At 44.3% G+C, this 27,395-nt stretch overlaps 1 protein-coding gene across 2 annotated transcripts in view; it reads left to right on the top strand.

Annotated features, from left to right (window-relative positions):
• The window catches only part of LOC128328891 (cytosolic phospholipase A2 gamma-like), a 60,024-nt gene extending 35,978 nt beyond the window's left edge, over positions 1 to 24,046 (top strand). Inside the window, exons 11-17 of one of the 2 annotated variants that reach the window (XM_053259082.1) lie at positions 1,352 to 1,471; positions 1,838 to 1,963; positions 3,653 to 3,703; positions 20,571 to 20,666; positions 21,447 to 21,601; positions 22,563 to 22,731; positions 23,501 to 24,046. In XM_053259082.1, the coding sequence (XP_053115057.1) occupies positions 1,352 to 1,471; positions 1,838 to 1,963; positions 3,653 to 3,703; positions 20,571 to 20,666; positions 21,447 to 21,601; positions 22,563 to 22,731; positions 23,501 to 23,658 (875 nt within the window). In that variant the 3' untranslated portion in view covers positions 23,659 to 24,046. Of the gene's footprint in view, positions 1 to 1,351; positions 1,472 to 1,837; positions 1,964 to 3,652; positions 3,704 to 20,570; positions 20,667 to 21,446; positions 22,201 to 22,562; positions 22,732 to 23,500 lie in introns of those variants that run through there. The other variant, XR_008309439.1, reaches the window with a different exon arrangement.
• Positions 24,047 to 27,395: the final 3,349 nt, after the last annotated feature.

The raw sequence follows: 27,395 nt of genomic DNA, 5'->3' as shown, positions 1-27,395 counted from the left end.
TTGTGGTTGAGGCATATGTGTATGTGTGCCATATCAGACATTTTAGAAGAGCTATTCTACTTGTACAGGAGGGAATGCCTCTATTAGGATGTCGCCTGACATCTGCAATTTTTAAGACTATATACTGACAATTTAAAAACACAAAATCCAATACCTTGTTCATTAGGGACACCTTTTTACTGTCATAGGTCAAAATGTGTTTACTTGATCCAATCTAAACAATTAATCAACTAAATGTTGCAGCCCTACTAATTTGGAACTGGCAAGTTGTGGGATAATGGGCAATGCTCTATTCTGCACCATTAACTAATAACAATGATACTTTTAGATGAAGCACTTGGAGAGACAACTTACCTTGCAGGCTGTATGTTGACTGTGTCAGAATCAAAGATGGTAACATTGAGTTGCATCCAAAGCTTTCCTTCCATCAGGAAAAATAACCTTCTGTCTCCAGATGTTGTTTATTAATTATTTATTTATTCGATTTCTATACCACCCTTCCCAAAATAGCTCAGGGTGGTTTACACAGAGAAATAATAAATAAATAAGATGCATCTCTATCCCCAAAGGGCTCACAGTCTAAAAAGAAACATAAGATAGACACCAGCAACAGTCACTGGTGGTACTGTGCTGGGAGTGGATAGGGCCAGTTACTCTTATTTATCCATCTTATTTATTATTTCTCTATGTAAACTGCTTTGCACACATTTGTTAAAAAGTGGTATATAAATATTTGTTGTTGTTGGGGCATCCTCAAATCCCCATTATTCCCTATGCGAGAAATTCAAAAATTGGAAAAATCTTCAAAAAATCATTAAATATCACAGGAGTGTCTAATCACTTTGGTGTTTGGGTGGTAGTTGGCATCTTTGGGTGCCTACCACCCACCCTGGTTTTGTGCCCCTGGGTGTTCTGAATAGGGAGTAATGGGTCTGTTTGAGTCCCTGTTATACCCTATATAGAACCTTTGTAGAACCAGTTCAAATTCGAATGAAACTGGGCGGGGGGGGGGGGGGGGAGTTGAGCCAAACCAAACCTAACCTCCCTGGTTTGAATTGGGTTTGAGTTCAAACCAAACAGACCAAGCTGGTTTTGAGCACACCCCTAGTAACCTGTTATATATCGTTATGTAAAACAGGAAGGAAAGAAAACATGTGTAGGATTTTTTGTTGCCTAAAGACTTCATGAAGCTATTGGAGGCAAAGAATAAAAAAGAGGCCATCCTCCACCCAGGGTTTTTATGTACATCAAGGGTGAAGGCCAGCACCTGAAAACTTGAACAAAATGGCCATTATAGATCAACCACTTAAGATACACAAAGCATCTTGCTTTACTGCTTTTTATCCCCAAGGTGACCAAGACATTGAGATAGTTGTCCAGGCCTATCAGGTTCTTCTAGAGCTGCTACAGCATTTGTCAGATGGAAGAACTGATGAGAAACTTTTTGACAATTTTGAAAAGATCTTGAAAGGTAAGTGAACTTTGGACCCAATATTTCTGTCCATCTGGAAGCAGTATGGTCCTATAGGCTTTATTTACAACATTTCTATCCCACCTTTCGGTTGAACAAGTTCCAATGTAGCTAATAAGAATTATTGCCATCAATTGAATTATTGCCATCAATTGATATGCTCAGTGGCATATATTTGGGTGGCACAGGGATGTGTGGATGGAAGGGGAGATCATTTTTCCATAGTCTGGAATGCAGCACTGCTGCTCTGGTGCTTCATTAGTCGGGACATTGGCCATTGCCTTTATTCCATATCCACCCTTTTTCCTCTGTTGGCAAAGACTTGCCCTTTTCATCCTTCGTTAATTCATGATGCCTTTCATGTAGATCACAGAGGCAGCAGAAGCCATGGACAAATCAAAAGAATGCGTCAGATCTGGCATTCTTTAGATCCTGAAGAAAGGAAGAAAGAGTGCATGAAGCTTGATGAAGCTTTGGACATCGATTTTGGAGGCAAGTACCTTAGTGTCAGCCACCTAATTGCGCAGTGAGGAAGTAACTTGCCTAGGGAGCAAGAGATTGCTGGTTTGAATCCCCGCTGGTATGCTTCACAGAATATGGGAAACACCTATATTGGGCAGCAGCAATTTAGGAAGATGCTGAAAGGCATCATCTCATACTGTACAGGAGATGACAATGGTAAACCTCTCCTGTATTCTACCAAACAAAACCACATGGCTCTGTGGTCACCATGAATCGACACCGACTCAACGGCACAACTTTAGTTTACCTTACCATAGTGGCACTGTTGCCTTCTAGCAGCAGCTCTTTCTCAATATTGCCAGGCCTCCATGAAGGAAACAATCTGGTGATCTAATATACACTAGCTGATCATCTCTTTAGTCCATCTCTCTTGATGCTCAAGTGCTAGCATTTTCCCTAATGTTTTCATAATTGAAACCTTTGCCCCTAATATAATAAATATAATAAGTTGGATGCATGTAGCTTCTAAAAAGTAATGTACCACTTCTTCCTCCACTCCCACAGTTAGTGACATTATTTATTATTTAGAGTATTCTGTTTTCATCCAAAAAGTTCTCTAAGCAGTTTACATAGCAGAAATGGTTCCCTGTCCCGAAAGGGCTTGTGGTCCAAACAGACACAGATGGGAGATGCAAGCAAACAGGACAGTCCCTGTCCTGGGATGAATAGGGACAATTCCTCTCTCCTTGTGAGCCATATAATGAGAGAGCCTTTTCAAAAGGTTCCTCTTTGCTCAGTTAACTGTGCTAACATTTGCAACTGGAGGAAATCCTGTACAACCAGATGGCCCGAAGTGGTCTAAATGTATGACACTTTGGGTACAAGCTTGCACTTGAAGCAAACAAGTTTTTCCACATATTGGGATTTGAAAAAAGAGGAAGTAAACAGAAAATGTGGCTTGGGTAAGGAAATAATGTAGCATAGACATGGAGATGAAAGATCATGCAACTCCAGAAAGCATTATTTTGAGTATTTTCCTGTAACATGTCAGTACTTTGTGGGACAAGCAGGAATCACAAACCCTTTGGGGACAGGGGATCATTCTCTTATTTTTCTATGTAAAAAACTTTGATAACTTTTTTGTTTGGAAAATGGTGTATAAATAATCCAATCCAATCCAACCTTTATTACAGTCATTGACCAGAGTAGTGTATAAATAATAGTAACAGCAATAGGAATAAGACAAGACCATGAAATGTTCTTCAAATTGTGCTTCAGAAATCCCTCCTGCAGCTCCTAAACATGACATAGTGGTGGAGTAGATCTGGGGAGGAATCATTGGAGCTGAATGATGAAAGCCATGCTTTCTCAGGAGCTGAGGGCTTCACAGTTGCTTTTTGGAGAAGTTTCTAGCAAGGGTGGCCATTCCTTTGACTGCCTCTTGGGTGATGGTCCTTTCTGCCCTCAGTCTTTGGATTGTACCATGACCGGTTAAAACAGATGAGAGCTGTATGACTCGGAGCACTGTCTAACTGGAATCTTCTAACAATCTGACCAATAATGCAGAAATAAAATATCAGTGTAATTTAACAAAAAAAGGTGACATTTTAAATGGAAACCAATTTATTGAACCTAAAATATATTCCCCTTCTCAGCAAGGGAGTAGTGAATTTCCAGTTGAGGTCTATTGGTCAGTTTACTGCATCTTTTTCTTTTAAGGAGTAAAAGAAATGAAGAAGCAGCAGCTTCAATATGGTTCTCGAATTGAAGGCAAGTAACTGAATATTACACTCCTAGTGCTTTTCTTTCTCTTTATAGCTAGTGCCATTTAGTGGATAGACCTAAAACTGGATCTGAGATTCCTGGATTCAAGTCCCAGTTTAGCCAAGGATTCATTAGGTTGGATCAAAACCAAAGTAAGCAGAAGGCATTCCACAAATGTCTGTCCAGAAGCTTGTGCAATTGCTGGTTGCTGGAAGGCAATTGTATGAAAGCTCCATGACAGTTTTCCTGCTTGTGCCAAGAGTGTTGTGCAAGTGTTTGAGCAAGCGGGAGAAACATCTTTGGATTTAAGTTCAGTTTTCTCATACAATGCTCTGGTTCCAAGTGTCTTCTGTTAGAGTTGTGTTCTACATGTGAAAGGGGACTTCTGAATCTCACCCACAATGTACACTTGAGAGAATGACCAGCCTTGTTCAGACATCATGTTGTATGAATGTACAGATGTCTATACACTTATATCTGTGATTGTGTGAATGATTTTACCTACCTACATGCATTTAAAAGCAGGGGCGTAACGATGGGGGGGCAGGGAGGGCACGTGCCCTGGGCATCTCTTGCTGGTCACGCGGGGGGGGGCACCAAAAAGTCCCATGCCCCCCCGCCGATCCCCCCCAAATTTTTCAAAATAAAAATTTATTTAGCGGCAGTCAACGAGCACGTGGCGCCCCCCCCCCCACGAGCGGTCCCTGCTGTGCCCGTGCCCCCCCATTGCTTTGCTGGCTTGGCGGTTGGCGGCGGCCCACCAGTGGGCGCCGGACACCTAGTTTGCATTTTTAAATTTATTGCTTGCTAATGCATGCTGCTTGCTTGCCTTCGGCTGGCTTGCTTCGGCAGGCCCTCTAGTGGCTTGCCAGGGAGGGTGAGGGCACACGCACGGCATGCACGCAATCTTCATCAGCGTAAGCCGGCCGAGTCACGCCACTGCGCATGCGTGCGTCCTCCCCAGCGTCCATAGCACCTTCTGCATGTGGCGTCGGCAGCGAGAGCATTTTGGGGCTGAGTCGCAGGCAGGAGGAGGAGGACAAGGAGCGTGGAGAACAGACCTCGCGTGTTGCATCATTGTTTGGTGGTCGACAAGGAAGGTGTGTGTGTGTTCTCTTCTCTTGAAAAATTTATTCCAAAAAAAAATCCAACGGCCACATTCCGGCACTGGCTGGCAGCAGCTGCTGACCCCAAAGTTGTCTGGGGCGCGGCGCGGGTGGGGGGCAGGCAGCGGGGCTGGTGGTGGGAGGAGGAGCAGCAGTGGGGCATTGGGAAGGGGAAAGTCCTGCCAGAAAAACCCAAGGAAGAGACTTCCCCCCGTCTCCCTTCCCACATCTAAGGTTGGGATGGTCTCTCTTCCTTTGCTTTCTGTCTCCTTTGCTCGGAGAGGGTCCAAAGATCCGAAGGAAAGTCCCGTTTGCTGCAGTGCGTATGGGTTTTATTTGACTTTAAAAGGGAAAAAAAGAAAAGACGCGGGGGATATTGCAATTACATAAAAGAAGTCAGCGCCTTTAAAATCAAATTGACTATTCCTTTTGCAACATAAAACTGAGATCGGAGGGAAGGAGAAAGAAGAAATCTGCAGGGTGGGGGAAAGCTGCTCCGAAGCCATCCTCAGCTCCTCTGTTCGCTCCTGGTACGAGCCAAGCCGAAGCCATCGGGGACGGAGACCATCGGCGGGTGGGGGGTGGAGGGAGCTGCGTTGCGGTCCCCAGCAAGAAATGAGAAGCAGCTGGTAGATATTGTGTGGGCCAGGTGTATATGCAGATTTATTTTGAAATATGAGGTGATAAAGAGAACGATATCCTTATTGGGAACGCGGGTTGCTGCTGTAGTGAAGGCGCTGGTGGGGAAAGGGAACGCACACTTGTTCCCTTAAAAAAAAGTTTTTAACGTAGCCTGTTTATGTCTACATGGAGCTGTAGGAAGGAAAAAAGGCTTGACTGCTCACCCTGTGAATCCTCTTAAGGTCTGCATAGATAACTGGGGTTCATTTTGTGGAGGAATAGATATGAAGCTGTGGAGTTTCAGGTTTCTGGGTTCTGTGTTAAATTTTTAATGAGTCAGACTACTTAGAATTTTTTAAAAAAATTATAATAATGGTGATGATAATAATAGAAGGCATGCTCTTTTCCCTGGAATCTTTGGGTCCTGATTCTAGAGGTGAAAATGCCAGCTGTAGTTACACAGTGGTGAGGGGCAAAACCCTCTGAACTTGCTGGGAGGCATTATTTTTATTACTTTGTACCTTCTGGGGCAGAGAAACATAGGAAGCTGCCTTATACCAAGTCAGACCCTTGGTCCACCTAGCCCAAATCATTTTGGGGGTCCCCTTCCCTCCCACAGAACCTGCGTGGATCACCCACCCCACCAGCGAAGGGCAGCAGGGGGGATGGGGCGGGGGGAGGCCGGCGGCGGCGGCTGGAGTGTTCAGGGCTCACCACCGGGGGCGGGGCGCAATTTCAGAGGGGGGGCACAATTTCAGTGCTTGCCCCGGGCGCCGTTTTCCCTAGTTACGCCTCTGTTTAAAAGGGAATCTTGGTACAGGCCCCTCAAAAGCATGGTATAAATAGGAAGTTTTCTGATGTACATAATGCATGAATAACTGTACTTGTGAACAGGTCTGTACCAGTGTGCATGATAAACTCAAATGAGTGTTTGAATAACATTACCAGAATAGTAAAGATCTGCCCAAGATGGCTGTAAGGCAGGGGAAAGCCTTTAAGATTAAAAAATGTGCAACAAAGGGCAGGCTCTGCCACAATGATGAATGTTGGCACTATAATACTTCTAAACCAGTGGTTATATATTGTGATTAAAGGTATCTATTTTGATTAAAAGAATCTGTTACAGGCACTTAACTGGAGAGGTTGGAGCAGTGGTTCCCAGCCTGGGGGCCTCCAGAGGTTGCAGCACCACAATGCCCATCAGGCCCAGCCACAATGCATTATAGCTGAGCCTGATGGGAGTTGTCGTTCAGTAATATCAGGAGGCCCCCAGGCTGGGAACTACTGCTCCGAAACCTCTCCAGTTAAGTGCCTGAAACAGATTCTTTTAATCAAAATAGATAACTTGAGAAAACTGGCGCAGCTTCACAAGCCATTTTTCTTGCTACTTTTGCTTCAGCGAGAACTGAGAGTTTTTTCATTGTCACTTAGTCAAATTGGAACTCTGCCACATGAAACTACTTCACACTTGTTAGCCACTTCCCAATGCAAATAGGAGCCATGAAATTCCTTATTGGGGTACTCCATTGTCAGAAATCCTTGCTGCTATAAAAACATTGACTTGGGGGAGCAAATGAGGCTAGACTAGTCCATAGAACTACTGTAATGAACTCAGGGCACTTTAAGCAGCCTAACTGTGTGCAAGACTGAAGCATTCATATTATAAGACTAGTAAAACGGCTTGCAGTTTGCAGGCATAATAACGTAAGTTGCTGTGACTCTTGTCTTTGCCTAGCTCTGAGGTCTAATGACCCATACTGTCCAATAGGAGAGTTTCCCCACATCTGTCTAATAGGAGAGTTTTCCCCAATCTAGGGGTATTAATGCATTTTTCTGAGTTGTTTTTTTTTTTTTTTTTAAATTTGGGTAGTCTGGGCGAGGTCTGTAACCTTCCTGCAAAACATCACATTTCTATATTTCATGACTTGATCTGGGAGTTCCATGTCAGTCAGTGAGGGCTTGGCAGTATCCAAGCATACCAATATCTTATGTTTCTGTGACTCTAGTGTTTTCCTAGTTCTATGAGATCTCATTCCCCTTGCTTTTCAATGGGGGAGTTTTTCTGGATTTTCCAGAAGGTAATTAATTTTTCTGGTGTTTGGGATTGTTTTGGTAGCCTGGGAAAGATCTGGAACCTACTTGTGGTCTGGGAGTTCCCAGTCAGTGATGCAGGTCTAGGCAGCTTTGTATTGGATTCCATGGCTGTCATCTAGAGCAGGGCTTCTCAATGTTGGCTCCTCAGATGTCATTGGACTTCAACTCCCATAATCCCCAGCCCCAGTGGCCTTTGGTTGGGGATTATGGGAGTTGAAGTCCAATAGCATCTGGGGACCCAACGTTGAGAATCCCTGATCTAGAGCACCAATATAGCAAGAGGAATGGACTAACAGCTGTTCCAGACTAACTGCACTAATGAAAGGATGACTTTTTAATGCCTCCCCTTTCTTTTTCCTCCCCTGCTCAGCCTGAGTGATATTTTTGGGAGTGGCACAGATGACTTCCTGGGGAGGGGAAGGTCATCAAAAATTGCCCTTTTTCTAATGCAAGTAGTCTGGAAGTGGGAGGTGGAGCCAAGATGGCAACCGTTGAGCACCTCAGTTTCATTGCTCGTGGAATGATAGAAGTTTGTATATGATGTAGTTTTATCTTCTTGGCTCCATTCCCCTCACCTGGATTAAATTACTGTTTTGGCTACTACTTGAGGTGTTTTGTTGGAGAGATAACTCATAGACTTTGCAATGGAAAACAAACAGATAAGGAAGCAAAGCCCCAAACAAGGGCTGGATCAAGCAACCCCCCAAAGCAAGTGAACAGTGGAAAATAGATGCACTTTTGACTAAAAAGGTAACTGGCAGCTCTTCTGAGTTCACAGGAGTAAATTGGTTCACATATTTAGAACCTGAACCCGAACTGTTACTAATGAACCCTGAGGATTTCAGCTTGGAGAAGAATGAAGGGTGTGGAGGAAAGAAGAGGGGACTGAAATGTCGACATTCATTGCCTCACACTCAATCTCCATCACCTAAATGGGAGTCTCTAGTAGAATATATTGAGAATAATTGTTTAATTATGGCACATACTCTAATTAGCATTTTTGAAAAAATACACTCCCTTGGAGATAAGATAGAAGCACTTAGAGCAGACATCAAGACATTTATGAAAGAGCACTTGTCGCAACCAAGACCACAGCCACAGTCACAAGATGAAGGGCTCAGAAATGACTCCTTTTCTTCCCCTGGTACTCAGACCAAGCAAAAATCACCCTTAATGAGGTCAGCAAACCTAAAAACTGAAAGAATGTTCCAGCTCAAACAGGTGGTATTATGTAGAATGCACTTATAGGAACCAGGGGAGATGGGAGAACAGAAGGCAGGTCCTTCAATCTCTGTCCCAGATCCTGAGGTGTGGAAAGGGTCAAATTGACCTGGATTCTTTTGAATGTTTGCCACAGCAGCAGAACTTCTTCTTAGATCGACAGTCCTCCCCCTCATGTTACAGCAGCTTAAACCTCTCCTAAAATCATTTTTCCCCACCCAAGTCCTACTATGCTGCCTCATTGTGGCAGCAGGTGTGTGTGTGTGCATGTTCCTGGGAGGGATGAGCGAAGCACGCCAGGAGGTATACTCCCAGTAGGGTCACTCAAAGGACGAAGGTCATCCCAGCTGCCCAGCTAAAGCAAGCAGGCACCTATGTTGGGCAGCAGCAACATAGGAAAGTGCTGGAGGTGGATGATTACTTCAGTGACAAGGATAAAGGCATCATCTCATACTGCGCAGAAGGCAGTGGTAAACCACTCCTGAATTTTACCAAGAAAACTACATGGATAGACAAAATAGAATGCTTTTTTATATAGTGCCAGATGATGGACCCCACAGGTCAGATGGTACTCAACATGCTACTGAGGAAGAGCTGAAGATCTCGCAGAGTACCGATGGTGTTTATGATGTGATTAGATTAAAGCGTTTTGGACGTCTAGTGGCTGATGTTGCCATACGGGGAAAGAAAATCTGAAGCTGCAAAGACAGAATTACATTGGGGACATGGAACATAAGAAGATTGAATATGGGAAAGCTTGACACAGTGAAAGATGAAATGAATTGACTACAGATAGACATCTTGGGCATCAGTGAGCTAAACAGGACTGGAGTAGGACACATTCAGTCAAAAAATTATACCGTTTACTACTCAGGACACAAAAAACAAAGAAGGAACTGTGTTGCTTTCATTGTCAGGAAGGATATAGCAATGACAGTACTTTGTACAATGCGGTCAGTAACTGACAAATATCAATTTGATTTTGTGGAAAACCCTTTAACATGACAGTTATTCACATCTATGCCCCTACGACTGATGCAGAAGAAGAGGAAGTTGATGAGTTTTAAGCTCAAGTTCAGTCTGAAATTGACAGAACATGCAAGCAAGATGTGCTACTGGTGGTTGGAGTCTGGAATGCCAAAGTTGGAAATGGTAAGGAGGAAAACACAGTCGGACTGAATGGCCTAGGAAACAGAAATGAAGCAGGAGAACGACTTATTAGTTTCTGTCAAGCCAATGTTCTCTTCATTGATAACACATTCTTCAAACAACCAAAGCGGTGCCTATACACATGGACAGATGGAGTGCACAGATATCAAATTGATTACATTATTGGTGCAAGGAGGTGGAAGAGCTCAGTTATAACAGCAAAAACATGGCCGGGGGCCGATTGTGGAACAGATCACGAACTCCTCATGTGCAAGTTCCAAGTCAAGCTAAAGCAGAAAAACAAAGCTATAGGGAATTTCAAGGAGCAGTATTAAAATGACATCTGTAAAGACCTTGAGGATGGAAACAGATATGGAAGAACAAGGAAAGTATTCCAAAAGATCTATGAACACAGAAGGGGGTTCCAACCATAAATTGGTATGTTAAGGGGTGCCAAAGGACAGCTAGTAAGATTCAGAAAAGATCAAACAGAGATGGAAGGAGTATACTGAAAATTTGTACAGCAGAGACGTCAGCATCCAAGATACTCTAGAAAATATTCCCTACTTGCAAGAATCTATAGTAGGGGAAGATGAAGTTAGATCAGCACTCCGGTTATTACCAAGTTGGAAGGCTACAGGAACTGATGGAATAGCTACAGAAATATGGCAGGCAACAGAAGAAGAATCAGTCAAGGCTCTAACCAAACTATGCCAGCAAATCTGGAGAACGACACAATGGCCAACAGATTGGAAGAGGTCAGTCTACATACCCATAACAAAGAAAGGAGTCTCAACAGATTGTGCAAACCATTGCACAATCTCCTTAATTTCACATGCTAGCAAAAAATGCTCAGGATCATCCAACACAGATTATAGCCCTTCATGGAAAGGGAAATGCCGGATGTTCAAGCTGATTTCAGAAAAGCCAGAGGAACAAGAGACATCATTGCTGATGCATGCTGGATAATTAAGAAAGCCAAAGAATACCAGAAAGAAGTCAATATGTGCCTTATTGACTACAGAAAAAACTTCGATTGCGTCGCCCATGTCAAGTTGTGGAAAATCCTTAGGAAAATGGGCGTCCCAGAACACCTTATTGTTCTCATGAGAAACCTATACATAGGACAGGAGGCCACAGTCCAGATGGAACATGGTGAAACAGACTGGTTCCAGATCGGCAAAGGAGTAAGACAAGGCTGTATACTCTCTCCTTCTTTAACCTGTGCTACACTGATGGCACCACTCTGACAGCTGAAAAATGCAGATGATCTGCAAGCTCTAGTAATGAAAGTCAAGGAGCAGAGTGAAAAAATGGGACTACGACTAAATGTAAAAAAGACTAAACTAATGATGAGCAACCAGCCTCAGAACTGATAATGAAGACACTGAAATTGTGGATAGCTTCTGCCTTCTAGGATTGACCATCAACAGTAAGGGATCCAGCAATCAAGAAATACACCGCAGACTAGCACTTGGTAGGGTTGCAATGAAGGCCTTGGAAAGGATATTTAGATGCCATGATGTGTCTACACCTACAAAGACTAGAATCATTTAGATAATGGTTTTTCCCATGACAAACTATGGATGTGAGAGCTGGACTTTGAAGAAGCAGGATAGAAAAAGTATTGATGCTTTTTAACTTTGGTGCTGGAGAAGACTTTTGAGGATACAGTGGACAGCCAGGAAAACAAACAAATGGATCATAGAACAAATCAATCCAGAATTTTCACTCGAGGCACAAGTGACCGGGTTCAAACTATCATATTTTGGACATATTATGCGAAGCCTCAGCTCCCTTGAGAAGTGCGTAATGCTGGGAAAGTTTGAAGGAAAGAGAAGAAGAGGACAACCAGCAGCAAGCTGGATGGAGTAGATTACGACAGCAATGAATGCACCACTGAGGGACCTTAAAGGCCAAGCTGAAGACAGATGATCCTGGAGAGAATCTATCTATGTGGTCGCTAAGAGTCGACACTGACTTGATGGCACTTAATCAAAATCAGTTTCTATTTATGTATACTGTGTCTTCCAAGATCACTGACCACAGCAAATAATTGCCCGCAGAAAGAAACTCAGTCCAAGAGACGAGCCCGATAATGTTACTATGAAGATATCCTTGGGTTTGCCGGCTAACTCTTTGCTGAACTCTAATCTTGTGCTGCTGTTACAATTCTCTGGAACAGAGAATGAAATTCCTGCTCCTGAGAAAATCTCTAAGGAGAAGTGGATATTAAATTCAAAATTCTCTGAGATAACGCAAGCTTATCTCGAAGTTCAAAAACAATCTGATCACTTACACAAATTACTCCAGAGGGAATTAGAGAAACAATAACCTCTGCTCTTTAATGAGCTGGGACAAATAATAAACAATGAGGGAGAGTTGAGGTAGTCTGCCAAGCAGAATTTACATACTGCCAATAACCCTTTAGAGCAAATTACTCCTATTATGCATAGCATATAGAGACACTCCACTGCAGATCATTTGAGATCAGAGCAAACTAATTTTCCTCTGAGCCTATCTCAACGTTGGAAAATCAGATGGGTCTGTTGGGGCCTGTGCCTTCACTACCAGAATTTATAGAATCCCTGAAGAACGACATACCTTACCAGCCGAGAAATGGAGTATTGGAAGGACCCTCACAAGGAGATGAAGTAATTGTGGATGTACCTTTTGACATCCTCATCATGGAAGGAAGCTGAGGAACCTATGTCAGATAAGTCCATGGCCCCACAAACAATAGGAGATGATCAACAAGTATCTGTTGCAACTAATGCACTAGAGCCCTTTTTGTTCTCTTCACTGAATTTGGAGAGGATTGTCAACTCCCCCTGCAAGATGCCTCAAGGAGCAAACCTGAGCTTCCTGGGAGATACGTCTACCTGTATATAAGCTGCATCATCTGCTGTAGTTGAGCTGCCCCCTTTGAGCAACCTGGAGCCGAAAAATTGACAATTGGCTCTTCCAGCTAACCTCACTCTGCTCATGTGGAATCTCGTGGTTTGGCAAAATGTCATAAGAGACCCAGCCCTATCTATCTAAATATGATATTCTCCTCTTACAGGAGACATGGGCCTTGAAAGATTTATAGGAATAGCTCCTCTGTTTGTTGAGATTTAACTCTTGAATTTAGGCTCCACACAGGGCTTAGTAATTCAGCTGATTTATTTACCATGACATACAGCTTCCTGGCAGGGCTTTTAACAGGCCTGCACAGAGGTTCTTCACCCAGGGCCCTGGTGGTTTATTTCATCTTGACCATTGATTGTTACCAGGGATTTTATGGGGCATCTTCATGACACTGGATGCATCTTTTGGTATTACTCCCATTTGGCCATTTGGTATTACTCATGTAAAGCACCCATTTCTTTTTCTGTGTAGAAGGTGATGTATTGGGGGCTGGTTTCCCAGGGCACCCACACACCCACCATGCCCTGTACCTGAGCACATTTTGCCACTTCACTTCTGTCATTGCTCTTGCAGTTTTTCTTAAAACCAAGGCCAGTTTTATTGCTATTAACCACCACCCCTTTTATTTTTTTAAATAAACGCTTGCTACCATTAATGTTTGCTCAGAAGTAAGCCTCACTGCTGTTAATGGGACTTCCTCTCAAGAAGTGGGAGACAGCAAAAATATGAGTTTTGCAGAAATAAACAGAACTGTGCATTCATTCAGATGGAGGGTTTTTAAAAAAAATATATCTATATGTTTCTGTCCCAACTGCTTCAATTGCGGCAATTTAAATGCAAATACATCAAGTCTCAAAAAGTTAAAATGTGCCTGCACAGAGATCACTGGAGCTATTTCTCTGAAATGTATGGGGCATCATAGCCTCAGAAGGTTCTATCATGCATGCAAATTCTACCCCATTCGGTGAAGAAATCCAACATAGCAATAGCAATAGCTATTCAAATCCTTGCTTAACTCTTAAACTCATTAGGCATTTGGGAGGGCTTGGGAATAATTTAATCACATCATGCTCCTGATTTAGAGTTGTATGTGTTTGTTAATTCTCTTAATGCAACTCCGAGTGTGAAAGGTGGAAGACCTAAAGGGGGATTAGATATTTTGGTGAATATGGGTTTACAAGTTAGATGTGTAACTTGGTGGGGCCGCCACCGAAGGGGCGGCACCAAAGAGGGTCACCCCTTTGGAGGAGCCACTTCAGGGGACAATGAGGGTGAGGGCCAGACTTTCTGGCCAGGTATTTGTTTGTGTGTGTGTGTGGGTATTTAATATTGGGGCTTCTGTTGTAATTAGTCCTGGGTGAGATTGTTTTAGAATGCGTCTGGGCTTACCTGGAGATGGGGAGACAGGGAGCGTGGCCATTGACTGTGGGGCGGCAATTCCAGTGGTGGTGGGGAACAGAAGAAGTAGCGTTGTCAGGTTAGTGGGACGTTATAGGGGAAGGGATGTCAGAAATCTAATAGCTGTTTCCCCTTCCGGCTGTCCTGCCAGCTCTTTGACCCTGGAGAGCAGTGCCGACCACCCTTGGAACCTCACCTTGCTCCTTTGTAATGCCAGGTCGGTTCAGAACAAATAACAAACCATCCATGATTTGATTCTGGATGAAGATGTCGACCTGGTATGTATTACAGAGACTGGGCTGGGGGAGGCTGAAGGCCCAATGTGGTCCCAGCTTCTCCCTCCAGGGTACTCTGTTGAGGAGTGGGTGAGGGACCGTGGGTAGGGAGGTGCAGTGGCTGTGGTCTATAAGAATAATCTTTACCTTATCAGGATCCTTGTTAGAGTGTCAGACCATATCGAATGTGTGTACTTAAGTTTGGGGACCAGGGATAGACTCGGACTTCTGTTGGTGTACTGATCATCCCGCTGCTTAACAGAGTCCCTAACTGAGCTGATGGACTTGGTATTGGGATTGGTGTTGGAGTCCCACAGGCTTGTGGTGCTGGCTGATTTCAATGTTGGTTTTGGGACCAATTTGTCTGGGGTGTCTCAGGAGTTCATAGTGGCCATGACAACTATGGGCCTATTCCAAGTGGTCTCAGGACCGATGCACATTGCTGGTCACACGCTTGATTTGGTCTTTCAATCTTCCACATTTTGAACTGAAGTTTCCGAACTATGCACAAAGGCAGCCCCACGTAGAGAGCATTGCAATAGTCAAGCCGGGAGGTTACCAGTTGATGCACCACTGTTTTGAGGTCATCCTCTTCAAGGAATGGGTGCAGCTGTCGAATCAGCCGGAGCTGATAGAAAGCACCCCTGGCCATGGCCTCCACCTGAGATACCAGGGTGAGGCCTGGGTCCAGGAGTACTCCTAAGCTGCACACCTGCTGCTTCTAAGGGAGTGTAACCCCATCCAGCACAGGAAGATCTAACTCATCCCATAGATTCTGAGCCCCCACAATGAGCACCTCCATCTTGCTTGGATTCAGCTTAAATTTGTTATCCCTCATCCAGCTCATTACTGCCTGTAGGCAGGCATTTAGAGAATGATTGCCATTTCCTGAAGATGAAAAAGAGAATGAAAAGGGTGTCATCAGCATACTGATAACATGCAGCACCAAACCTCCTGATTTATGTATGTATGTATGTATGTATGTATGTATGTATGTATGTATGTATTACATTTTTATACCACCCTTACCCAAGGTCTCAGGGCAGTTCACAACAAACAAATACTAAAAGCAATTTAAAACAAATAATAACAATCAAAAGTTTAAAAATTAAAAAGTTAAAAAGTTAAAAAGCTAAAAGTTAAAAAGCTTGGGTAAAAAGATAAGTCTTTAGACCCCTTTTAAAAGCCACTAGAGATGGGGAGACTTTTATTCCCACAGGAAGTGCATTCCAAAGTCTTGGGGTGACAACAGAGAAGGCCCGTCCCTGGGTGGCCACCAAACGACATGAAGGTAGCCACAGACAAGCCTCCCCTGATGAACGTAGTGGACGATGGGGATCATGCAGAAGAAGACGCTCTCTTAAATACCGTGGGCCTAAGCTGTTTAGGGCTTTATAGGTTATAACCAGCACTTTGTATTTTGCCCGGAAACCTATCGGCAGCCAGTGCAACTCCTGTAATATAGGAGTAATATGGTCTCTTCGAGATGACCCGGAGACCAACCTGGCTGCCGCATTTTGTACTAATTGTAGTTTCCGGACTACGTACAAAGGCAGCCCCACATAGAGCACATTGCAGTAATCAAGTCTGGAGGTTACCAGCAAGTGTACTACTGTTTTGAGATCATGAACTTCAAGAAACGGACGCAGCTGGCAAATCAACCGAAGCTGATAGAAAGCGCTTCTGGCCACTGCCTCAACCTGGGAAACCAGGGAGAGGTGTGGATCCAGAAGCACTCCCAGACTGCGTACCTGTTCATTTTGAGGAAGTGTGACCCCATCTAGAACAGGTAGATCAATATCGCTTCCCGAGTGACGACCACGCACAATAAGTACCTCCGTTTTGTCTGGATTCAGTCTCAGTTTGTTATCCCTCATCCATCCCATTACTGCTTCAAAGCAGGCATTCAGGGAGGCTATGCCTTCTCCTGATGATGTTGACATGGAGAAATAGATTTGGGTATCATCAGCATACTGATAACACCCAGCACCAAATCTCCGGATGATCTCTCCCGATAGTTTCATGTAGATATTAAAAAGCATTGGAGACAGTATGGAGCCCTGAGGGACCCCATATAAAAGCTCAGATTTTGAAGAGCAGCAGTCTCCAAGTGACACCATCTGGAATCTGCCAGAAAGTTAGGAGCGGAACCACTGCAAAGCAGTGCCTCCCACCCACAACACTCTCAGACGTTCCAGAAGGTTACTATGGTTGATAGTATCAAAAGCCGCCGAGAGATCCAAAAGGACCAACAGAGTCACACTTCCTCTGTCCATTCCCAATTGGAGATAATCCATCAGGCCGACCAAGGCAGCCTCCACCCCATAGCCCGCCCGAAAACCAGTTTGAAATGGGTCTAGATAATCAGTTTCCTCCAAGACCGCCTGGAGCTGGGAGGCCACCACCCTCTCAATCACCTTGCCCAACCATGGGAGGTTGGAGATAGGCCTGTAGCTATTAAACTCTGAGGGGTCCAAGGAAGGCTTCTTAAGAATAGGTCTAATAATTGCCTCTTTAAACAAGGAGGCATCCTGCCCTCCCTCAGAGAGGTATTTATAATTGCCAACAGGCTTTCCACAACAACCCCGTTGCCAGATAGTATAAGCCACATTGGGCAAGTATCAAGCAGACAGGTGGTAGGACGCACCATTCCGAGCAGCTTGTCCACATCCTCAGGAGTCACAAACTGAAATTGATCCATTCTAACCACACAAGAGGAATTGCTGGATACCTCTGCATCTGACACTACAATAACTGTGGAGTCTAAATCTAGATCGACCCGAATACGAGAGACTTTGTCCACAAAAAACTCATTAAAAGCATCACAGCGGGCAACTGATGGTTCCAAATTCGGATTCAGGGGACTAGGGGGCCCTACTAGACCCCTCACAACCCTGAATACCTCCTCTGGACAGAAGCCTGCGGAAGCAATACGGGCAGAAAAGAAACACTTCTTTGCTGAACTTATAGCCAGAGCATAGATCTTTAAATGTGCTCTCTGTCGTAATCTGTCAGATTCGTGTCGAGTCTTCCTCCACTTGCATTCCAGTCGTCTACCTTGCCGCTTCAGCTCCTGTAGATCTTCCGTATACCAAGGAGCCATTTTTGAAGCGGGACGGAGAGGATGCTTAGGAGCGATCATGTCTACTGCCCTGGTGAGCTGATTATTCCAATTCTCCACCAGGGCATCAACCGGATCGCTGGCAGGGCCAACATTAAATCCTTCCAAGGCTTCTTGGAATCCTATTGGATCCAATAACCTTTTTGGACGGACCATTCTAATAGGTCCCTCACCCCTGCAGAGGTGGGATGCAACTGTGAGTCCAACCTTAACCAGGTGGTGGTCCGTCCATGACAATGGGGAGATCACAGGAGTCCCCACCCACGGAACACCACCCTGATCAGAATGAAAGATCAAATCAAGAGTATGACCAGCAACATGTGTCGGTCCAGAGACCACTTGGGATAGGCCCATAGTTGTCATGGCCCCTATAAACTCCTGAGCTGCACCAGACAACCCAGTCTCAAAGTGGATATAGAAGTCCCCCAGCACCATAAGCCTGGGGGACTCCAACACCAAACCCGAGACCAAGTCCGTGAGCTCAGTTAGGGACTCTGTTGGGCAGTGGGGTGATCGGTACACCAACAGAAGTCCCAATCTATCCCTGGTCCCCAAATGTACGTACACACATTCAATATGATCAGATACACTGAAAGGGATCCTGGTAAGGGAGATATTATCCTTAAAGACTACAGCTACTCCACCTCCCCGCCCACACTCCCTTACCTGCTCCTCTACCCTGGAGAGAGAAGCTGGGCCCAAACTGGGCCCCCATCCTCCCCTAACCAAGTCTCTGTGTTACACACCAGGTCAGCCCCTTCATCCCTGATCAAGTCATGGATTACTTCAGATTTGTTTTGGACTGACCTGGTGTTACAAAGGAGCAAGGCAAGGTTCTGTGGGTTGTTGGCACTACTCCCCAAGGTCAAAGAGCTGACAGGGCAGCCAGAAGGGGAAACAGCTATTAAGTTTCTGATTTCCCTTCCCCTGCAACGGCCTGCTGACCTACCAACGTAACTTCTTCTATTCCCCACCACTACTGGGATTGCTGCACCGAGACCAATGGACACACTCTCCGATCTCCCCATCTCCAGACAGGCTCCAAATATTCAAAACAAATCTTACCCAAGCCTTATCTCAGCCGCCCCCCCAACCCAAACAATACTGAAGCAGGGGGGATGGCCCTCGCTCTCATTGCTCCCCAAAGTGGCGACCCCCTTTGGTGCCGCCCCTTTGGTGCCGCCCTTTTGGTGGCGGCCCCGCCACCACTGGTAGTCTCCTAAGTAGCCCGGGGCGGGCAGATGGAAGCCCAGGACCCCAGTCCTGCCAACACTCAGCTGTAACAGAGCTGGCAGGTAGAAGTCCCACAGGCAGGCAGGCAGCAGCAGCAGCAGATGGCAAACAGCAGAGGAGCCACACCCAGCACAGGCTCTCACCCTGTGCTTCTTGCTGGTGGATGGGCTTGCTCCTCTGTGGGGCACGGGGAACAGGCAGCAGGCAGCTCTGATGACCTCACCCAGCAGTTTCATGTATATATTGAAAAGCATTGGTGACGGAATGGAGCCCTGAGGGACTCCATCTAACAGCTCCTGTTTTGAGGAGCAACTGTCACCAAGCTTCACCATCTGGAATCCTGAGATATACCCGAGAGATAGGAGCGGAACCACTGCAAAGCAGTGCCCCCTGTCCCCAACTCCCCCAGGGGATCCAGAAGGATACCATGGTCGATGGTATCGAACACTGCCAGCAGTGGGCGGAGTAGCTGCTGGGCCTGCCCAGCATCCCTTGAATACTGTCAGGTGCTCCAGCATGCCTGCACACAAAGGAGCACCTCGCAGTTTTGAAGGGCTGCTGGGCCAGATGAGCAGGCCCAGCAACCACTCCGCGCCCTGCTGCTGTCACAGGGCGGTGGGAGGCCTGCTCAGCTCAACCCCCACCCCCAACCATGCATATTGGCGGCTAAAATTAAGGTAAATTTTGGTGATTCAGAGCGGCGTGGCAGTCGCGTGGTGGTGGCAGGAAGCCCCCGCCCCCAATGCAGGGAGGCTTTGCGGTGGGGGTGCCCTCGCGGCGGGGTGGTCCAGGTGCCAAAATTACCTAGATGCATCATTGGTTCTCCCCTCTGCACTCCTGCAGGGTAGATACTCAAAAGTGCCATTGGCTGATAGAACCTGCCCATGCGGGTCAGAGCAGATAGGAACAATCCAACATGTGCTGTTATACTTTCCCTTCTACAAGGACTCCCACACAACATATATCTCACCTCTCTGTTATGTCACCCGGACAGTCTGGATGGGTTTTATACCAAGCTATTGCTCTCTGGTACAGATCAAACCATAACTTGCATAGTAGCTAAATTTTGTGTAGCAGAAGTGAAAATACGGCAACAATTGATACAGCTATGATCCGGTTGGTTGCAATATTTATATTTAAAAAACAATAATCCTTGTATTTGATCTTGCATCAAAATAAATATTGATTGATTGAAGTAGTCTGGAAGTGCTGTTGGTCTTCTCTTGCTGCACTGGTCAATACCTCTAGGTTGCTATTGGGTTTGAGATTGTCCTCTTGGACTGAGATTCTCTGGCTACCAACTTGTAGCTTCTCAGAATTTCCCACATATAAAAGGATACACACTTACACAACCAGAAGGAGAGGTAGGTGTCTTGCATAGATCTTTTCTAGGCTTCAAAAAGATCTTTAGGATTATTTATAGGTTGAGAAACAATACCTTCTGTTTACTTGAGCAATCATTTCTAGCAGAGTTTCACTACTTGAACAAATTGAATTTTTACTGGCCTGAATTAAAATGCATATTATGGAAGGGTAAGATCATATTGGCAAGATCAGCTTTTATTGTAGCAATATTCTGGAGGAAAAATGCTGACATGAGATGCAGATCACACTTGCATGTACATTTTGTGTTAAGCTTTTATGTTGGAGATGCAGAATCAACTGAATGATAAATCAGTTTGAATGTATATATTTCAGCTGATGATTCATATAATTATTTTATGTTGGCATTTCATTCCTTCTAGCTTCCATTTTTCGCTTCCTTATCTTCATGAAAAAGACCCTTTCATGCCTTTGCGGATGGACATGGGGAAGTACCAATAACTTCCTGTACCAGTGCTGTAAGGTTATACTGCAATAGCATAACTTTGAAAATATAGATTGCATTTATGAGTATTATATGCTGAGGCTTGAACTACATGTTAAGGTAGGTCCACCATGTCAACAAAATGGCATCCTTGTGTTGAGTTCTCCAATCCTTTCTCATTACATTTAGGACCACTTACCCCATGGTTCATCAATTTACTCACCCCTGCAAGCAGAAGCCAGTATTGTAGAAGCAGCGAAACACAACCTTATAAAATCACATAATGAGATAAATATTCCTACACCTTATGGTGAGGAGGGGATGTAAACAGTAGATGTCATTTTCAGTGATGTTCACATGAAGGAACATGCAGAATTAGTTTAGTCTTAAAAGGAGGTATGGGTAGGGTTTTTAACACAAATTAAGTTGTATGATGATTTCCTCTTCGAGATGATACAGTTGAACCTAATTTCAACTGAGGGTTATTAATTTTTATGCCATCTCTGGATGCTGCACTTTACAGCTGCTGAGAAGATAGGTCCCTGAGCCAATGGGCTCACAATTTAAAGATAAACACAAGGGAGAAAATGGAGGAAGGGGAGGTGATTGGAAAGTAGTGTAAACTGGGGAAGAACATGTGTTTGTTTCATGTATACCTACTTAAGCTTGGTTGCAGTTGGGTATTGAGCAGCAGGGTGAGGCTTGATCATAGGCATCTAGACTAATAACGTTACTACATCGTAATCAGCTACCTTCAGCAGTTTGTATTGGTTTAAGCATCATTACACTGAAGCTCTGTTTCACTTGATATTAGCGAATGTCAAACTTCCGGAGCTGACAAACAAACGGGTTTTGTACTTCATTGATGCTGGTTTGTCCATAAACACTCCTTACCCACTTGTGCTGCGTCCGGAGAGGCAGGCGAAACTGATCCTTTCCTTTGACTTCAGTGCTGGGGACCCTTTTGAGGTAATTCATTTATAAGTTAAAGGCGTAACAAGATGAGACTTATAACTAAAGGATAGGAGGAGATAAGATGGCACAGAGATTGCTGTTAGAGAGCTTGGAGGGCAGACCCCAGCCGCAGCAGAAGTGTACAAGTAAGGAGAGCACTGCTAATTAATATTGTTGGGAGACATGGAGTTAAAGTTCCAAGTAATGTAGCTGGTTTAGGAAATACATCAAAAAGGTGGAAAAGCCTAGCTGTTTGCTACATCAGGAGGAGGGAGAGGAAGAAAACACAAGTCTCTCTCTCTCTCCAGGAGAAATAATGAAACCAGGGAGCATCAAAGGGTAATCGGAGTAGAGGAAGCATGGTCAGAGAGGAAATCCCCTTACTTACTATCTTTACCCCAATGCCCCTAGTGTTCAATAGGGTTGCGGTTGCTAAGAGACAATGCCATGAGGATCTGCATCTCCAACTTCTTTTGTGATCTCTGATATATTCCTTTATACTTTTCCTTTCTGTTGGTCAAGATATTCAGATGATGACTGGAACTAAAGGATTGTTACGCCAGGACTTAATTAAGAGAAACATGCATCTCATGAGCTTTCTTTGATTTTGACCAGTAAGACATGAGTGGGATGTTGCAGCAGCAGTATGTTCTCTATGGGCCTTTGCTGAAGAAACATTTAGTGGTCTGGTAGCTACCATAGTATGGGCCTTTTCCTTATCAGTCTGCCGTAAGAAGCATCTAGTATATCCTTATTCCCCACAGGGGTGACACTGGCATGTTAAGTAACTTTCTATGTGCTTCTGGGCTTGAGAATACTAAAGTAACACACAAGGAAGCTACATTGCCTCTCATGCCACTTGGGTAATATTGGGAGGGTGTCCCATAAGTGCCTTTTCCAGCTACCCAGCAGACTTTTCCATATGGGGATGGTAATACCATCACTAAATAGACTTCTATCTTTCTTCTTGCTTCAGACCATAAAACAAGCTGCTAAATTTTGCAAGGAGAATGGAATGCGATTTCCCAAGATAGATGAAAAAGAACTGCAGGATACAGACAACCCATCAGACTGTTATATCTTCAAAGGGGAGAATGCACCAACCGTCATGCATTTCCCACTATTCAACAAAGTCAATTGTCCAGGTAATATGAGACTGAGATTCACTGGGGAAACTGGAGTCACAAAATTAAGATGGAAAATCTCCATTGGCTCATCTGGTTTCCAGCACTAAATTAATTTAAAATTCTTCCTGATTGTAACTTATCTCCCTAAAGTCTAAACCCATGCATTCTTGTTCCATTTTCCCTTTTGATAATTTAAATGTTCTAAATGGAGAATCTCCCCTCCTTAATCATCCAGAGCAGGACTGCACAGTTTATGACCCACCATGTAGAACAACTGGTCTTGGTCTTCAAGACCTCCCCCCACCTCCACCCCATTAGTAACTGGGGAAAATATGGAAGTTGTGACTCCACCTTCCATTCAGAAATCCATGCATCATTAAGAGCCTCTTCAAAGCCCCTCCAAATTCAGGCCCGACTTGCAGTATAATGGGCTTCACCTTCACTGCAAGTCAGCTATCTCAGCTAGTTTTATTTTCCTTCTAAGCAAATTTATCTTTACAAAGGGATGGAGTACCAGTGATAGAACTGAGAGGCATTTCAGCCTCTCCCTCACAGGGTGAGATGCTCTTCTTCTGTGCTGAGGAGGAGTATCTGTTAGATTATTGAACTAGGACAAAGGAGAGGAGGGTTCAGATCTCCACTCAGACAGGAAGCATATGAGGTGACCTTGGGCCAATTCAACCTAATCGACCAAAGAGGGTTGGTGTGAGGGAATAATTGCTGAAGGGGGAAGAACCATGCTGTTTGGAGGAAGGATGGCATAAAAACATACATCTTTCATTTACAGGTAAAATTGATGAATATAGAAATCAATTTGGCACCTTCAAGATGAGCTATTTAGAGAGAGAAATTGTAAAACTGCTCACTGCAGCAAAGAAGAACGTAGCAAATGTTCGACAAAAGATTGTAGAGGAGATCAAGTGTGTTGCATGTCCTCTTTCATGAAAGCCTTAAGCAAACTGCTTCTGCTCCACTGGTCTAATCACTGATTCACACAACCTCTTTAAATGATTAAATGATTTTAATGTTAATGATTTTAATGTTTAAATGATTTTAATTGTTTTGTTTTTATTTTGATATAAACTGGCCTGAGCAATTTTTGGAAGGGCGCTATAGAAATCAAGTAAATCAAGTAAATAAATAAATAAACCAGACAGTACTTAATTGCCAGTGGATATGCACTTGTATGGATAAATGCAATTTTGCAAACTAAAATCATAGATACAATTGGGAGGAAGTGTTGTGTTCATGGAGCCTGGGAGGAAAATTGCTCTGTTCATATCTATGTAAAACATTTACATAATGTAAAATTACAATAAAAACGTAAATTTGCATTCACAAATAAAACATGTCTCAGGATCATTCTATAGGTAGCCAATAAATAGTTAGAGAGGTCATTGTAAACTGTCCATATTGTATTTTATTGCATTGACTTTGTATACCTCATCTTTCAGTATGCACATTTCCATATGAACTATATTATATAAGGATGTAATTTGACTAGACTCCACAAGTTCTTCTCCAAAAAAACCCTCTTCTCAGTTAAAGGGGGGAAGGGGAAATCCTTTAACAAAATGCAAAGTCTGTTCATTGTAACCCTAACCCTTATGCTTTCCTCTGTGCAAAAATGACTGCAGTTTTATCCTAATCATTTGCAGATAGAGATAAAAAAAGGGAGATGAATAATAATATATTTATTTTATTTAACATATTTTTACACTGCCCAAACTTGCATCTCTGGGCAATTTACATTTAAAATTATTAACATTAAATTCGTTTAAAACCCAACATTAAAAGTATTAAAAACTATAAATCTAATCAAAAGCCTGAGTGAACAAATATATCCTCAGTGCCTTTTAAAAAGTTGAAAGAGATGGGGAGGCTCTTATTTCAAAAGGGAGAGCATTCCAAAGCCCAGGGGAAGCAACGAAGAAGGCCCATCACCACAAGCTGGTGGCAACCATAGGCAAACTTCTCCAGATAATCTCAACAGGCGATGGGGAAGATGTTGATCATCATCATCATCATCATCATCATCATCATCAGATGAAACAGTGGACCACCTAATCAGCTGTTGTAAAAAGATTGCAGAGACTGTCTACAAACAAAGGCATGACAAGGTAGCAGCGATGATACACTGGAACAACTGCAAAAAATACAAGCTACCTGTAGCCAAAAATTGGTGGGACCATAAAATTGAAAAAGTGGTAGAAAATGAAGATGTAAAAATATTATGGGACTTCCAACTACAAACAGACAAACATCTGCCACACAATACACCAGATATAACTGTAGTTGAGAAGAAAGAAAAACAAGTTAAAATAATCGACATAGCAATACCAGGGGATAGCAGAATAGAAGAAAAAGAAATAGAAAAAATCACCAAATACAAAGATCTACAAATTGAAATTGAAAGGCTGTGGCAGAAAAAGACCCAAATAATCCCAGTGGTAATTGGCGCCCTGGGTGCAGTCCCAAAAGACCTTGAAGAGCACCTCAACACCATAGGGGCCACAGAAATCACCATCAGCCAATTACAAAAAGCAGCTTTACTGGGAACAGCCTATATTCTGCGACGATATCTATAACAACTGACAATAAAATTCAGCCATCCCAGGTCCTTGGGAAGGATTGTCAATGGTTATAGATATCGTCGCAGAATATAGGCTGTTCCCAGTAAAGCTGCTTTTTGTAATTGGCTGATGGTGATTTCCGGTATAGATTTATTAAAGTTACGTCTCACCATATTGTTGATGGGAGAGGCACTCTTTGTCTGGCTCCTCTGGTGTGACCTGTCCAGTATAGTTGGACCTCTGGCATGGCTCTCACCTTCATCAGAGCACACAAGCCCCACAACCACGTCAAGGTAGTGCCTCACTGGGGGATAATAATAATAATAACAACAACAAGTTGCACAAGGTTGTCTTCACTGCAGAGCCACTCATATTAGCTTTTGTGTATGAACTTGTATGGATCAATATTATGGATTAACTGAGCATACTAAAATCAATTTATGGAGTAATTTCCATTAATGGAAACTAAAGGATAACTGAGCATGCTAAAAGGGCATGACTCATGATCTTTTTGGATTGGAGCAGTTGCATTTTTTAAATCAAAGGGCCCAGGTGAAAATGTACAAAGCATAATGATAGGGATGTGCATAAAACCGGTTCTCCCGGTTCGGTTCGGGTCCGAACCAGGTCCGGACCGGACCGGGGTGGTTCGGTTTTGGTTTTGCTGGACCACCCCCCCGGTCCGGTTCGGTTTTGAACCGGTTCGGATCCGAACCGAACCGGTTCGGATCACAAAAAGTGGCTGGTTTTGAAGGGGACATTGTGTTCTACCTGCCACCCAAATTTCAAGTCGATTGGACCTTCCTCTGATTTTTTACATTTTTTTTTTTAAAAATTTTTTTGCCCATAACTCACAATGTGGAGCCCTTAGGGGCAAAAAAGCTGGAGTGGGTGGTAGCCACCCATGGGTGTCCTCCACCCCAAATATCCCAAGGCAATTGGTGGCTCCTAGTATTATTGGTGAATTTTTGAAGAAATTTTTTTTTCCATTGGCTAGAATGGGGGTTTGGGGCTGCCCCAGACCCACCTCTGTGGGGTGGCAGCACCCCCAAAGTGGGTCCAGGGCCATGGCAAAAATGCCCTCAGTCCCTCCCAGCAATCCCCGTAGAGATAGGAGTGATGGTTCTGTTGTTTTTCTGAGGTGTTCTGAGTGAGTGTGGATTCTGTGATAGCAAATGAGAGTGGATTCATGGTGTCTCATTGGAAATCTCATTAGCTATCATAGAATCTACACTCAGAATACCTCAGAAAAACAACAGAACCATCACTCCTATCTCTACGGGGATTGCTGGGAGGGACTGAGGGCATTTTTGCCATGGCCCCGGACCCACTTTGGCGGTGCTGCCACCCCACAGAGGTGGGTCTGGGGCAGCCCCAAACCCCCATTCTAGCCAATGGAAAAAAATTTTTTCTTCAAAAATTCACCAATAATACTAGGAGCAACCCAACAATTGCCACCCCATCTTTTTGGCCCCTCTCTCTGGGTGCCCTAACACGTAACACCTAGTCAGTCCATCTTAATGCCTACCTACTACCACCACTCCTATCCAAGCAAGTAAGAGGAGGACACTCAGAGAGACAACACCCACTCTCTGATCTAACAAAGAGGCCACTGCTGTGCTGCCTGCCAGCACAGCAGCAGCAGCGGAGCAGCACACTAAGCACAAGAGCAGCACACACAGAGAAGAAGCAGGAGGCGGAGCAGCAGAGCAGCAGACCTGCCGCTCTGCATGATGGGTAATGTGATGCCCAAAGAAACCACCGCCTCACTCAGTGCCTGCCACTGACTAGGCCCGACAGACAGAAGCCAGCCAACCTGCTCTGCTCTGCTCTGCTCTGATGCTCCCCATGGATGATGCACACACACCCTACATCTGCATCCAAATTACCAGACCAGACCAAGTGCGCAGAGTCAGCACAGGCCAGCAGCCACCAGCCCAGCAACAACAACAGCTACTACTGCTACCACCACAACCAGTGTTGCCGCTACAATAACATTCCCAGTCCAGTCACGCGCACCACAGCCTGAGCCTAGCACACAGCCAACAGCTGCTGCCAGCCAGTGCCTGGCAAGCCCAGCCAACATGAGGAGGAGAGAGCTAAGTAGAC

Source organism: Hemicordylus capensis, chromosome 6, assembly GCF_027244095.1.
Source record: "Hemicordylus capensis ecotype Gifberg chromosome 6, rHemCap1.1.pri, whole genome shotgun sequence".
Taxonomy (NCBI): Eukaryota; Metazoa; Chordata; class Lepidosauria; order Squamata; family Cordylidae; genus Hemicordylus; species Hemicordylus capensis.
Note: the sequence above shows the minus strand (reverse complement) of the source record. Positions and strands in the feature narration are given on the sequence as shown.